A 16,312-nucleotide genomic window follows, 5' to 3' on the forward strand; every position below is an offset into this window, starting at 1 on the left:
TTCCACATAATTTGACGTCCAGAAACAAAGTCAGAATAAAATCTCATCCACTCTTGGATAAAGATAAAGATAAATTAAACAAAGGATTGTTTCACTCGTGACAGAACCAACAAGCTGGTGCTCAAGGATAGTCTCAATGTCCAAACCCAGAACTACCCACTATGACTGAAGCAGATACATCTTCTACAGGCCTGGGATGTGTGTTCTTTTAGATACTGAGGGAAGGAATACAGAGACCATTTTAGTTTGCATCAAGATCACTGTAAAAGACTGAGTAGACAAATAAAGAGATAGAGAAAGAAGGACAAGCTGCTACATGGACATTCACAGAGTATGTTTCTCCATTTCAAGACAGAGACAGGCCACAAACCATAAGTGAGTCTCTTCAATTACAAGTTAGCAAGAATTCCATCGTGAGTACAACAATTCTGACTGAGGATGAAGAGGTTTCATGCAAAGACACAGGATTTACTCAGAAAGCAACAGATTGTGGCAAATGCTTTATCCCTGATATTGGGGGCAAGGCCTGATCAAGATCAAATAATCCTTGTTAAAAAGGCAGAAATTTTTACTCTCACAATGTGACAAAAGGTTAGAATGTTTACATGATTGTTATTTTTTATTATAATCAGAGTTCAATTTGGAAGCAAGTGGATGTTGGTTACTTGTGTTACTTCTTTCAGCCCAGTGATTAGAACCAGCATTTTGTCTGAAAACAGATAAAGCAGATCCCTGTCGTGTTAATACACGATATTTACACTCTCGTGTTTACAGCAGGAAGGATAAACACGCAAGGCCATGAGTTTTGTTCATAGATCTAAGAAAACTCGGAGGAGCATTTCAGTTTTTAAAAAATCCTTTCAGAAAGCACCAGAATTGAATGTAGAAGCAAGTTTAGTTTCTCTCTCAGAAAGTATTGGAGTAGTTCAGGGATCAATTTACTGCAGTATAAGGGTTTAGTTCACAAAACCTCTGGACCAGGAGAGTTTGGTCTGCAATCTGTTGGTGAACTTTACCTGATGAAAGGGCAGCGCTCTGAAATCTTGTGATTTCAAATAAACCTGTTGTTCAAATAAACCTGGTGTTGTCTTTCTTCTGACCGTGTCCACCCTAGTCCAACACCGACACCTCCACAATCATGTAATTGGTTCGAACCGAGAAAGGTTAAACTCGCCGATTTGCGAAAGGTCCATGTCAGCAGAATTGGAAAGGACTGATCGAATTGTCTCCACAACTCAATGCAAAGAAACTATCCAGAGTCAGTAAAGGAGAACACTAAAGAATTGTGATAGCAAATGGACTTGAGTCTCGATATCAGAGATATTAGTAATAGGTTGAAACTTTGTTTTACTGTGCTTGCGCGTTTAGTTAACATGATTTTTCTTCAGTTTTTTGATTTGAGTGGTGCTGGAAAAGCACAGCAGGTCAGGCAGCATCCAAGGAGCAGGAAAATCAACGTTTCAGGCAAAAGCCCTTCATTCATTTTATCTGCAGCCTTGCGAGAATATGTTTCTGTGACGAACCACCACATAAACTAAACAAAGCAAAATGCAATTGTGATCTGTCAGGTCAGGTTTCATTCGAAGATCTGATTTATCCAAACTACCAATAGCTCGGATGACAGGAAAAACAACCAAAAATCCATCTGTAATTCTCAGTGACTGAACGAAATCAGAGAAGCACAGAATGTGATGGAGAATGTGCTCAGGACAGAGGATACTGTGTCAAAGGATGGCCAGCAGATATGTCACACAGTCCCCTATGGGAGCCTTGTCAAACGCCTTACTGAAGTCCACATAGATCACATCTACCACTCTGCCCTCATCAATCCTCTTTGTTACTTCCTCAAAAAACTCAATCAAGTTTGTGAGATATGATTTCCCACGGACAAAGCCATGTTGACTATCCCTAATCAGCCCTAGCCTTTCCAAATACATATACATCCTGTCCTTCAGGATTCCCTCCAACAACTTGCCCACCACCGAGTTCAGGCTCACTGGTCTATAGTTCCCTGGCTTGTCCTTACCACTCATCTTAAACAGTGGCACCACGTTAGCCAACCTCCAGTCTTCTGGCACCTCACCTGTGACTATCGATGATACAAATATCTCAGCAAGAGGCCCAGCAATCACTTCTCCAGTTTCCCACAGAGTTCTAGGGTACACCTGATCAGGTCCTGGGGATTTATCGACTTTTATGTGTTTCAAGACTTCCAGCACTTCCTCCTCTGTATTATGGACATTTTGCAAGATGTCACCATCTATTTCCCTATAGTCTATATCTTCCATATCCTTTTCCACAGTAAATACCGATGCAAAACACTCATTTAGTATCTCCCCCATTTTCTGCGGCTCCACACAAAGGCCGCAAGTCTTGCTGGTCTTTGAAAGGCTCTATTCTCTCCCGAGTTCCTGTTTTGTCTTTAATGTATTTGTAAAAACTCTTTGGATTCTCCTTAATTCTATTTGCCAAAGCTATCTCATGTTCCCTTTTTGCCCTCCTGATTTCCTTCTTAAATATACTCCTACTTTCTTTATACTCTTCGAAGGATTCACTCGATCTATCCTGTCTACACGTGACATATGCTTCCTTCTTTTTCTTAACCAAACCCTCAATTTCTTTCGATATCCAGCATTCCCTGTATCTACCAACCTTTCCTTTCACCCTAACAGGAATATACTTTCTTTGGATTCTCGTTATCTCATTTCTGAAGGCTTCCGATTTTCCAACCGTCACTTTACCTGCGAACATCTGCCTCCAATCAGCTTTCGAAAGTTCTTGCCGAAGACCGTCAAAATTGGTCTTTCTCCAATTTAGAACTTCAACTTTTAGATCTGGTCCATCCTTTTCCATCATTATTTTAAATCTAATAGAATTATGGTCGCTGGCTCCAAAGTGCTCCCCCACTGACACCTCAGTCACCTGCCCTGCCTTATTTCCCAAGAGTAGGTCAAGTTTTGCACCTTCTCTAGTAGGTACATCCACATACTGAATCAGAAAATTGTCTTGTACACACTTAACAAATTCCTCTCCATCTAAACCTTTAACACTATGGCAGTCCCAGTCTATGTGTGGAAAGTTAAAATCCTCTACCATAACCACCCTATTAATCTTACAGATAGCTGAGATCTCCTTACAACTTTGTTTCTCAATTTCCCTCTGACTATTAGGGGGTATATAATACAATCCCAATAAGGTTATCATCCATTTCTTATTTCTCAGTTCCACTCAAATAACTTCCCTGGATGTATTTACGGGAACATCCTCCCTTAGCACAGCTGTAATGCTATCCCTCATCTAAAATGTCACCCCCTCTCCTCTGTCGCCTCCCTTTCTATCCTTCCTGTAGCATTTGTATCCTGAAACATTAAGCTGCCAGTCCTGCCCATCCCTGAGCCATGTTTCTGTAATTGCTATGATATCCCAGTCCCATGTTCCTAACCATGCCCTGAGTTCATCTGCCTTCCCTGTTAGGCCTCTTGCATTGAAATAAATGCAGTTTAATTTATTAGTCCTACCTTGTCCCTGCCTGCTCTGACTGGTTGAGTCACTTCTGTTCTCAACTGTACCAGTCTCAGATTGATCTCTTTCCTCACTATCTCCCTGGGTCCCATCGCCCCACCTTACTAATTTAAATCCTCCCGAGCAGCTCGAGCAAATCTCCTCGCCAGTATATTGGTCCCCTTCCAATTTAGGTGCAAACCGTCCTTCTTGTACAGGTCACTTCTACTCCAAAAGGGATTCCAATGATCCAAAAATGTGAATCCTTCCCCCATACACCAGCTCCTCAGCCATGCATTCATCTACTCTATCCTCCTATTCCTGCCCTCACTAGCTCGTAGCATCAGGAGTAATCCAGATATTCCTACTCCCGAGGGCCTCCTTTTTAAATTTCTGCCGAACTCTCCGTAATCTCCCTTCAGAATCTCAACCTTTTCTCTTCCAATGTCATTGGTTCCAATGTGGACAATGACCTCTTGCTGGTCCCTCTCCCCCGCGAGAACATTCTGCACCCTCTCTGAGACATCCTTGATCCTGGCACCAGGGAAGTAACACACCATTCTGCTTTTGTGCTGCTCGCCACAGAAACATCTGTCTGTACCTCGAACTAGAGAATTCCCGAACACAATTGATCTCTTGGAACCTGATATACCCCTCGTTGCATTCGAGCCAGTCTCAATACCAGCAACTTGGCTGTTCGTGCTACGTTCCCCTGAGAATCCATCACCCCCTACATTTTCCAAAACGGCATACCTGTTTGAAATGGGTTTTTCCCACAAAAGACTCCTGCACTAGCTGCCTACCTCTCTTATCTTTCCTGGAGTTAACCCATCTATGTGACTGTATCTGAGAGTTTCCCCCCATCCTATAACTGTTATCCATCATACACTGTTGCTGTTGCAAATTCCTCATTGCTTCTAACTGTCTCCCCAACCAATCCATTCGATCTGATAAGATTCACAGCCAGTAGCATTAAAAGAACACCGTTAGAAAGGAAAGCTGCTCAAGGAGACATTGAGCAATAGCAGAGGATGGTATTGATCCATCGACCTCTGGATTATGGGCCCAGCGTACTCCCGCTGCACCACTCCACCACCCCTAACAGGGGAAGTGAAATGAATACTCTGCGTCAGTATTCACACTAGAGAAAGACAATGTTGTAGAGGACAATACTGAGATACAGGCTACTAGACTTGATGGGATTGAGGTTCACAAGGAGGAGGTGTTAGCAATTCTGGAAAGTGTAAAAATAGATAAGTCCCCTGTGCTGGGAGGGATTTATCCTCGGATTCTCTAGAAAGCCCGGGAGGAGATTGCCCAGCCTTTGGCTTTGATCTTTATGTCATCATTGTCGACAGGAATAGTGCCAGAAGACTGGAGGATAGCAAATGTTGTCCCCTTGTTCAAGAAGGGGAGTAGAGACAACCCTGGGTAATTATAGACCAGTGAGCCTTAATTCGGTTATGGGTAAAGTGTTGGAAAGGGTTATAAGACACAGAGTTTGTAATCATCTGGAGAGGAATAAGTTGATTAGGGACAGTCAACACAGTTTTGTGAAGGGTCGGCTGTGCCTCACAAACCTTATTGAGTTCTTTGAGAAGGTGACCAAACAGGTAGATAAGGTTAAAGCGGTCGATGTGGTGTATGTGGATTTCAGTAAAGCGTTTGACAAGGTTTCCCACGGTAGACTATTGCACAAAATACAGAGGCATGGAATTGAGGGTGATTTAGTGGTTTGGATCAGAAATTGGCGAGCTGAAAGAAGGCAGAAGGTGGTGGTTGATGGGAAATATTCATCCTGGAGTTCAGTTACTAATGGTCTACCACAAGGATCTGTTTTGGGTCCACTGCTGTTTGTCATTTTTATAAATGACCTGCATGAGGCACAGAAGGTTGGGTTAGTAAATTTGTGGGTGACACTAAGGTCAGTCGAGTCGTGGATAGTGATGAAGGATGTTGTAGGTTACAGAGAGACATTGATAAGCTGCAGAGCTGGGCGGAGAGGTCGTAAATGGAGTTTATTGCGGAAAAGTGTAAGGTGATTCACCATGGAAGGAGTAACAGGAATGCAGAGTACTGGGCTCATGATAAGATTCGTGGAAGTGCAGATGAGCAGAGGGATCTCGGTGTCCATGTACATAAATCCTTGAAACTTGCCACCCATGTTGATAGGGTTGTGAAGGAGGCATATGCTGTGTTAGCTTTCATTCATAGAGGTATTGAGTTTTGGAACAATGAGATCATGCTGCAGCTGGACAAAACTCAGGTGCAGCCGCACTTGGAGTATTGTGCACAGTTGTGGTCATCGCATTATAGGAAGGATGTGGAAGGTTTGGAAAGGGTTCAGAGGAGATTTACTAGAATGTTGCCTGGTATGAAGGGAAGGTCTGATGAGGAAAGGCTGAGGGACTTGAGGCTGTTTTCATCAGAGAGAAGAAGGTTGGGAGGTAACTTAATTGAGACATATCAGATAATCAGAGGGTTAGGTAGAGCGGACGGCGATGGCTAGCACGAGGGGTGATAGATATAGGACAGATATCAGAGATAGTTTCTTTATTCAGAGAGTGATAGGGGCATGGAACACACTGCCTGCAACAGGAGTAGACTCGCCAACTTTAAGGGCATTTAAATGGTCACTGGATATAGATGAGAATGGAATAGTGGAGGTTAAATGGGCTTCAGTTTGGTTTCACAGTTCGGTACAACATCGAATGCCTGTGATATACTGCACTGCAATGTTCTCTGTTCGAACCCTATTTTCCATCACTTGGCCCATAGCCTATATATTTTGGCATCACAAGTGTATGAAGGTTTTTGCCTTGTGACTCCAAACCCACAGCAATATAATTGACACACAACTGCCCTCTGAACTGGTCCAGCAAGCCCTCACTTTCGAGGAATTAGGGATGGGCAATAAATGCTGCCCTTGCCTATGACACTCACATCCCTTGAAAGAATATTAAAAATTCACTGGCTATGACTGGACAGATAAGTGTGGAACCAGTGAGGACAGTCCCACTCTGCTGGACACTGGAGAAGGACACTGGACACTGGGTGATCAAGTGTGTGAAAGGCTGCAGGATGGGGATGAGAAGGGAGAGTGCACCATGATCATTGAGACACAGAGTTCATCATTTACATCAATCAGACAGATCATTGAAATAAATATCCCACAAGTGGAATGACCAATCCTGCAGGATATGAATGTAAAGGCAGAAGGTTTGCTTCATGTGTGACAGACAACTGCTACGTTTGAGATTGAATTAATCTGTCAAACACATTTTTATAGAATCTCTCAATGTTCAGCAGTTGATGATAAATATTGGAATACAAAGACAGGGAATTGATGCTGGAATTGAATAGAATTCTGGTTCCATCACTTGAGAATGTCACTTGATATCAGGAATGAAGCTCAGGAAGGATGGATTGACATTGGAGAGGGAGCTGTGGAGATTTACCAGAATGATACCAGCTAACAGGGTTACAACAAGGTGGCATTTACATTGATTTGACTTATATTCCCTCAAATGTGGAATTTAGGAGATTAAAGAGTGATTGAATTGAGAGGTTCAAGCTGATTAAAGATTCAATAGGATAAATATAGAGAAATGATTTCTCCAGTGGTGGTGGGGGTGCAGATCTTTAAATTCAAACCAGGTCATTCAGGGATGCTATTAAATATTCCTCCACACAAAGGGTGGGGGAAATCTCAAACTCTCTCCCCTGAGAAGCTGATGAAGCCGGAGAATCCAGTGAAAAATTCAACATTGAGACTGACAGCAATTTTCTGAAAGAAGCATTGAAGGATCTAGAACTGAGACAGGTCAGTACACCTCAGTTATGATCTGCCTGTGAATAATGGAACAACATCGAGGGGCTGAACGGTCTCCTCCAGGTCTGATTTTCCTCTGTATTTGAACAGAATCTCACAGTGTGCAGCTGTCGTGTTATGAGAAACAGGTTTGATATTTTAATTCAGAGCTGTCAGATGTGTGAAACTTGGCAACAACCTCAGGGCTATTTCCTTCTCTTAACGTTTCCTGTCGGAGTAGGCAGCACCACTGAAACTGAACAGGGGCCCTCCCAGAGGGAATAAAGTTACTAAAAAGAATAAGCACTGTGTTTTACATATGGAAATAAGGTTCTGATTTAGTGACTGACACCAATTCTTCATTCTTATATTTACTGAAAAGAGGTCTGAGAATGTGAAGGGTAAAGAGGGTCAAAAATGAATCTCCCTGTATGAGTGGAGAACAACCTATCCCTTGGACAGAAACAGCACAAAGAACAAAGATAATTCACAGCCCAGGAACAGGCCCTTCAGCCCTCCAAGCCTGAGCCGATCCAAATCCATTGTCTAAACCTATCGCCCGATTCCTAAGCAGCTGTATCCCTCTGTTCCCCACAGTGTCTGTTCAGTTGCATCTTAAATGAATCTACAATGTCTGTCTCTACGAGCTCTGATGGCAACGCGTTCCAGGCTCCTACCACCCTCTGTGGAAAGTACTTTCTGCGTGTATTCCCCTTAAACTTTTCACCTCTCACCTTGAACGCATGACCTCTCGTTATTGAATCCCTCACCCTGGGAAAAAGCTTATCTCTATCTACCCTGTCTGTCCCCTTCATGATTTTGTAGACCTCAATCAAGTCCCCCCCAATCTCCGCTTTGCTAATGAAAATAATCTTAACCTACTCGACCTCTCTTCATAGCTAGTACCTTCCATATCAGACAAAATTGTCTCTAAAGTAGATAATCTTCACCCTAAACTTGAAGACCTTGATCAAGATTTTAAACAAAGACACCAAATGAAATGCTTTAACCAGAGAGTGGGAAGGGCATGGAATGCCCTGCCTGCCAATGTAGTGAACTCAGCCACATTAGGGAGATTTAACAATCCTTGGATAAGCACATGGATGATGATGGGATAGTGGTGGGGGATGGACTGAGATTAGTACACAGGTCAGTGCAACGTCAAGGGCTGAAGGGCCTGTTCTGCGCTGTATTGTTCTATATTCTATGTTCCAATAAAACAGAGTTTGTCTCAGATTGGGGATGGTGATTAACTGGTGAACAACAAAGTGAATTAACCTTGTGATGGAGAACAATTGAATCATCAGACAACCAATAACTCTGGGTCATTCACAGCCCATTTACAACCCACACTGTCCTGGGATTTAATCTCCTTCCACATTTTATGGACACACTCCCTTATCCAAAAAGTTTATCAACACCATTTAATCTCCTGAGGAAAATCTATTGGGGAATACTCTCTGGATATGAAAGACAAGTGAAGAAATCTCCTGAATTTTCATCAATGCTCACATCTCCATCAACAAGACTATGCCTGGATCCCCCACCCTACCATTCTATTCCCTGTAGTATTGATTCTCTCGATCAGAACCTGCTCTGAACCAATGTGCAAACCAGGAAAGGACAACTGGATTCCTTCCTGACTCGATTGCTTACTTTTAAATGCTGACGTTGTGAAATGGATTTCAAGTTCTCAAACTGGTGGGATTTGTGAATCCAGGATTCTGGATTATGAGTGCAGTAACAGAACCCCTCCATCACTGGGTCTTGCTGTCAGGGAGATTGTTAAGCAGGATGTAATCTTGGGAAACATACTTGGGAAAGAGTGGTCACTGAACCACTCCACCACACTCCTTCAATCCCATCAGTGACTGAACAACTCCCTTACACTCCTTCAATCCCATCAGTGACTGAACAACTCCCCCACACTCCTTCAATCCCATCAGTGACTGAACAACTCCACCACACTCCTTCAATCCCATCAGTGACTGAACAACTCCCTCACACTCCTTCAATCCCATCAGTGACTGAACAACTCCCTCACACTCCTTCAATCCCATCAGTGACTGAACAACTCCCTCACACTCCTTCAATCCCATCAGTGACTGAACAACTCCCCCACACTCCTTCAATCCCATCAGTGACTGAACAACACTCCCACACTCCTTCAATCCCATCAGTCACTGAACAACTCCCCCACACTCCTTCAATCCCATCAGTGACTGAACAACTCCCACACACTCCTTCAATCCCATCAGTGACTGAACAACACCCTCACACTCCTTCAATCCCATCAGTGACTGAACAACACCCCCACACTCCTTCAATCACATCAGTGACTGAACAACTCCCTCACACTCCGTCAATCCCATCAGTGACTGAACAACTCCCCCACACTCCTTCAATCCCATCAGTGACTGAACAACTCCCCCACACTCCTTCAATCCCATCAGTGACTGAACAACTCCCTCACACTCCTTCAATCCCATCAGTGACTGAACAACTCCCTCACACTCCTTCAATCCCATCAGTGACTGAACAACTCCCTTACACTCCTTCAATCCCTTCAGTGACTGAACGACTCCCCCACACTCCTTCAATCCCATCTGCAACTGAACAACTCCCTCACACTCCTTCAATCCCATCAGTAACTGAACAACTCCCTCACACTCCTTCAATCCCATCAGTGACTGAACAACTCCCTCACACTCCTTCAATCCCATCAGTGACTGAACAACTCCCCCACACTCCTTCAATCCCATCAGTGACTGAACTCCCCCACACTCCTTCAATCCCATCAGTGACTGAACAACTCCTTCAATCCCATCAGTGACTGAGTCAGTCAAGGTCAGTGTGGCCTTGGTGAGCCCTGGGTGAGGTTCCACAACAGGGTCTTACTGAGTGAGGTCTGAGGGATAAACAGTGAAGGAGAAAACAGGAGGGAAAACACAGGAGGGGGACATTCAAGGCTGGACAACGTTCTCAGCTCAGAAACAATTTGCTGCATGTGGATCTGACACAGTCAGTGAAACATTTAGAGTGTGGTTTCCATCAATCATTGCTGATAGGGTGAGGTTACTTTTGGGTGTGTGTAACACTGCTCCTTGTTGATAAGGGCTCCGTCTAAAAAGCCATTTCCGTTGTTTAACTCGAGTGCAGCAGTGGGCCAGTTCTGTGAGCAAGCCACTGACCTGTGCTGGATAGGTGTTGGGGTTGGGGATGGGGTTGTGGGGTATGGGGGAGGGGGTGGTCAGTAAAAAGTAGATGATCGCTCTGGCCTCATCCACTGCTCAGCTCTGCAAATCATAAACAAGGATTGGCCATTCAACTGTGAAGCTGAAATTGTGAATGTTCACCAACATGATTAAGCCGAAGTAAAGACACATATATTGTATATATTGATTGAGATAGAAATAAACAAGTTCACATGTTGTGAATTCATTCATGGATGTATATATACATTAGTAAATACATAGAAAGGACAAGACAGAGATATTGACAGACAGAGTGATTCACTCATACAAGGTCAGCCCTAATAGTTCAGACAGTGTTACTGGTGAGGGTGATATACAGACACTCAGTGCTGTTAGTGATGTCAGTACAGTGTTATTAGAGAGGGTAACAAGGTGGTGAGGATACAGAGTCAGTCAGTGCTGCCTCTCACAAACTGACAGAAATCAAAAAGGGATTATTTTAATGGCATGGGCTGAGGGGTCTTTCCCATTGCCCAGAAATGTAACACACTATTGTCTCGATCCCAGGAAAGACAATTTGTGATTATTGCTCTATATTTTACTGCTTGGTCATGGAATGTGGGCATCATCAGCTGGACTATTGTTCATAAGCAAAAATGCCCTTGAGAAAGTGGGGTGATCTGTCTTTTTGAACTGCTGCAGTCGAAACTATTAGGGAGAGACTTGCAGCATTTTAACTCAGTGATGATGCAGGAACAGTGATGTCATTCCAACTCAGGATGGTGTGTGAGTTACCGGGGGAACTTGTAGGTGATGGTGATCCCATACAGAAGCGGCCCCTGTCCATCCATGTGGTAGGGGTCATGGGTTGAGAAGGGGCTGTCGAATGAGCCGTGGTGAATTGATACAGTTGATCTTGTGAATGGTACACATTGCTGCCATTGTGGATGTGTTGAATATTAATGGTGGTGGATAGGTGCCGAACAACCCAGCTGCTTTGTCCTGGATGGTGCCAAGCTTCATAAAGGAGTTATTTGTACACGAACTGGCATCTCTCAGTCCTCTCTCTCTCAGGAAGATACCAGGACACTGACTTGTGTCTCTTAGTCACCCCACCCACTCCTCTCTCTCTCAGGGAAATATCTGCAGCTGACTATTGTCCCTCAGTTCCCCCTCCCTCTCTCTGAGGGAGATATCTGTACACTGACTGGTGTCTCTCAGCCCCCCTCTCTCTCTCTGAGGGAGATATCTGTACACTGACTGGTGTCTCTGAGTCCCCTCTCTCTCAGGGAGATATCTGTACACTGACTGGTGTCTCTCAGTCCCCCCTCTCTCAGGGACATATCTGTACACTGACTGGTGTCTCTCAGTCCCCTCTCTCTCTCTCAAGGAGATATCTGTACACTGACTGGTGTCTCTCAGTCCCCCCTCTCTCAGGGACATATCTGTACACTGACTGGTGTCTCTCAGTCCCCTCTCTCTCTCTCAAGGAGATATCTGTACACTGACTGGTGTCTCTCAGTCCCCTCTCTCTCAGGGAGATATCTGTACACTGACTGGTGTCTCTCAGTCCCCGTTCTCTCTCTCAAGGAGATATCTGTACACTGACTGGTGTCTCTCAGTCCCCTCTCTCTCAGGGAGATATCTGTACACTGACTGGTGTCTCTCAGTCCCCTCTCTCTCTCTCAAGGAGATATCTGTACACTGACTGGTGTCTCTCAGTCCCCCCTCTTTCTGTCAGGGAGATATCTGTACACTGACTGGTGTCTCTCAGTCCCCCCTCTCTCAGGGACATATCTGTACACTGACTGGTGTCTCTCAGTCCCCCCTCTCTCAGGGACATATCTGTACACTGACTGGTGTCTCTCAGTCCCCTCTCTCTCTCTCAGGGAGATATCTGTACACTGACTGGTGTCTCTCAGTCCCCTCTCTCTCTCTCAAGGAGATATCTGTACACTGACTGGTGTCTCTCAGTCCCCTCTCTTTCTGTCAGGGAGATATCTGTACACTGACTGGTGTCTCTCAGTCCCCCCTCTCTCAGGGACATATCTGTACACTGACTGGTGTCTCTCAGTCCCCCCTCTCTCAGGGACATATCTGTACACTGACTGGTGTCTCTCAGTCCCCCCTCTTTCTCTCTCAAGGAGATATCCGTACACTGACTGGTGTCTCTCAGTCCCCCCTCTCTCTCTCAAGGAGATATCTGTACACTGACTGGTGTCCCTCAGTTCCCCCTCCCTCTCTCTCAGGGAGATATCTGTACACTGACTGGTGTCTCTCAGTCCCCCCTCTCTCAGGGACATGTCTGTACACTGACTGGTGTCTCTCAGTCCCCTCTCTCTCTCTCAAGGAGATATCTGTACACTGACTGGTGTCTCTCAGTCCCCTCTCTCTCTCTCTCAAGGAGATATCCGTACACTGACTGGTGTCTCTCAGTCCCCCCTCTCTCTCTCAAGGAGATATCTGTACACTGACTGGTGTCCCTCAGTTCCCCCTCCCTCTCTCTCAGGGAGATATCTGTACACTGACTGGTGTCTCTCAGTCCCCCCTCTCTCAGGGACATGTCTGTACACTGACTGGTGTCTCTCAGTCCCCCCTCTCTCTCAGGGGGATATCTGTCCACTGACTGGTGTCTCTCAGTCCCCTCTCTCTCAGGGAGATATCTGTCCACTGACTGGTGTCTCTCAGTCGCCTCTCTCTCTCAGGGAGATATCTGTACACTGACTGGTGTCTCTCAGTCCCCCCCCTCTCTCAGGGAGATATCTGTCCACTGACTGGTGTCTCTCAGTCCCCTCTCTCTCAGGGAGATATCTGTACACTGACTTGTGTCTCTCAGTCCCCTCTCTCTCAGGGAGATACCTGTACACTGACTGGTGTCTCTCAGTCCCCCCCCTCTCTCAGGGAGATATCTGTACACTGACTGGTGTCTCAGCCCCCTCTCTCTCTCAGGGAGATATCTGTCCACTGACTGGTGTCTCTCAGTCCCCTCTCTCTCAGGGAGATATCTGTACACTGACTTGTGTCTCTCAGTCCCCTCTCTCTCAGGGAGATATCTGCACACTGACTGGTGTCTCTCAGTCCCCCCTCTCTCTCTCAAGTTAAAAATCACACAACACCAGGTTATAGTCCAACAGGTTTAATTGGAAGCACACTAGCTTTCGGAGCAGCGCTCCTTCATCAGGTGATAGTGGAGGGCTCGATCGTAACACTGAATTTCTAGCAAAAATTTACAGTGTGATGTAACTGAAATTATACATTGAAAAAATTGATTGTCTGTTAAGCCTTTCATCTGTTAGAATACAGTGATAGTTTCACTTCTTTCATGTGCAAATCACAAAACCTTTTTTTTAAAGTTGCATTCTCAGGTTAGCTGTTAACAATGGTGGTAGCTAGACAACATGTTGAAGGTGTTGGCCCCCGTGTCCTCTGTCTATGCCATGATGTTTAAATTGATTCTAATCTAACAAGTGAGATAACGGAGTTTTACATAAATTCATGCAGTTTTTGAGCTCAGAGTTCTACATGAATGTATGCAGTTTTTGAGCAAAGTACAATGTAACTCTGCAAGTACAAATTCACCCCACAAAATATATGTGTGCATGTGGGTCTTTGTCTGTGTGTGTGTGTGTGTGTGTGTGTCTATCTGGGGTGGGGGTTGTGAGTGTGAGAAAGTGTGTGAGTGAGAGAATGTGTGTGTGTGTGTAGTGAGTGCAGAGTGTCTTAAGTCTGTGAGGGGGTGTATGTGTGAGTGTGGGAGTGTGTGTGTCTATAAGGGTGTGTGTGGGTCTGTATGCACGTCTGTGTGTACCTGTGTCCGTGTGTATGTGAGAGTGTGTGTGTGTCGGAATATCTGTGTGTGTGTGTGTGTGTGTGTGTGTGTGTGTGTAGTGTAATGGTGATCACCTGTAATGTGACATGAACCCAAAGTCCCGATTGAGGCCCTCCCTTATGGGTACCGAACTTAGTTATCAGCCTCTGCTCGGCCACTTTTCTCTGCTGCCTCTCTCTCTCAGGGAGATATGTGTAAACTGACTGGTGTCTCTCAGTCTCCTCTCTCTCAGGGGGATATCTGTCCACTGACTGGTGTCTCTCAGTCCCCCCTCTCTCTCAGGGAGATATCTGTACACTGACTGGTGTCTCTCAGTCCTCTCTTTCTCAGGGGGATATCTGTACACTGACTGGTGTCTCTCAGTCCTCTCTTTCTCAGGGGGATATCTGTACACTGACTGGTGTCGCTCAGTCCTCTCTTTCTCAGGGGGATATCTGTACACTGACTGGTGTCTCTCAGTCCTCTCTTTCTCGGGGGATATCTGTACACTGACTGGTGTCTCTCAGTCCCCCCTCTCTCTCTCAGGGAGATATCTGTACACTGACTGGTGTCTCTCAGTCCTCTCTTTCTCAGGGGGATATCTGTACACTGGTGTCTCTCAGTCCTCTCTTTCTCAGGGGGATACCTGTACACTGTCTGGTGTCTCTCAGTCCCCCCTCTCTCTCTCAGGGAGATATCTGTACACTGACTGGTGTCTCTCAGTCCCCTCTCTCTCAGGGGTATATCTGTACACTGACTGGTGTCTCTCAGTCCCCTCTCTCACAGGGAGATATCTGTACACTGACTGGTGTCTCTCAGTCCCCTCTCTCTCAGGGGGATACCTGTACACTGACTGGTGTCTCTCAGTCCCCTCTCTCTCTCAGGGAGATATCTGTACACTGACTGGTGTCTCTCAGTCCCCCGTCTCTCAGGGAGATTTCTGTACACTGACTGGTGTCTCTCAGTCCCCCGTCTCTCAGGGAGATATCTGTACACTGGCTGGTGTCTCTCAGTCCCCCCCTCTCTCAGGGAGATATCTGTACACTGACTGGTGTCCCTCAGTCCCCTCTCTCTCTCATGGAGATATCTGTACACTGACTGGTGTCTCTCAGTCCTCTCTCTCTCTCACTCTCTCAGGGGGATATCTGTGCACTGACTGGTGCCTCTCAGTTTGTTGGTTGTTCACAAGCTCTTTAATTTTGAAATAATGAACCAGGACAATGTGTGACAGGATCTTTAACCTGATTATTGCTGTGGATCTGTTGCCTGTTGGAGAGAAGTGAAATCTCTGCTGGAGACGTGGACAGGAAGCTCTGTTTCTGGTTCAGTGGGTGGAGCTGCTGGGGAAGTTGGTGAACCTTCACTCACTTCACTCCCCTATTTAAACAGCACTGACTCCAGCTCCAGACAAAGGTGCCCTGAAGCAGCCGGATCTCTGGAGTGTCTGACTCTGTCTCTGCTTCCACACGGCAATGGGGATTACTCCTTATCTCTGTGTCCTCCTGCTCTGTCTGACAGGTGAGAGTTCCCGGGGCTTTCTCCCCACACAGTGAGGCTGCTTCTTCCCAGATTCTGGGACTCTCTGTTTATCTGACCAGTTTATTAAAGTGAGCTCTCTTCTGTTTCTCTGTTATTCACAGGTGTCCGCTCTCAGATCGTGCTGACACAGCCTGAGTCAGTTGTGAAAAAGCCGGGGGAGTCTGTCAGACTGACCTGTACAGTGAGTGGGATCAGCCTGGATAGCAATTGGATAAACTGGGTGAGACAGGTCCCTGGAAAAGGGCTGGAATGGTTACTTGATTACAAGCAAGGTGGCACCAGTAGCTACGCGCCTGGAATTCGAGGCAGATTCGTCCCTTCAAGAGGCTCCACCACAGTTGCCTACCTCGACATCAGCCAGTTGAGAGTGGATGACACCGCCGTGTATTACTGTGCGAGAGACACAGTGAGACGAAATGGGGCTGGACTGGGACAAAAACTCACTGAGAGAATCGACAG

The 16,312-nt window shown here is 45.7% G+C and overlaps 1 protein-coding gene across 1 annotated transcript in view; it reads left to right on the forward strand.

Moving 5' to 3' along the window:
- The first annotated feature begins 15,728 nt into the window (after positions 1 to 15,728).
- Positions 15,729 to 16,312, forward strand: part of LOC140461073 (uncharacterized) — a 42,760-nt gene continuing 42,176 nt past the window's right edge. Inside the window, exons 1-2 of the mRNA XM_072555856.1 lie at positions 15,729 to 15,832; positions 15,955 to 16,311. Coding sequence (XP_072411957.1) covers positions 15,787 to 15,832; positions 15,955 to 16,311 — 403 coding nt within the window. The 5' untranslated portion in view covers positions 15,729 to 15,786. The remainder of the gene's footprint in view (positions 15,833 to 15,954; position 16,312) is intronic.

Source organism: Chiloscyllium punctatum, chromosome 36 (assembly GCF_047496795.1).
Source record: "Chiloscyllium punctatum isolate Juve2018m chromosome 36, sChiPun1.3, whole genome shotgun sequence".
In the NCBI taxonomy this organism is placed as follows: Eukaryota; Metazoa; Chordata; class Chondrichthyes; order Orectolobiformes; family Hemiscylliidae; genus Chiloscyllium; species Chiloscyllium punctatum.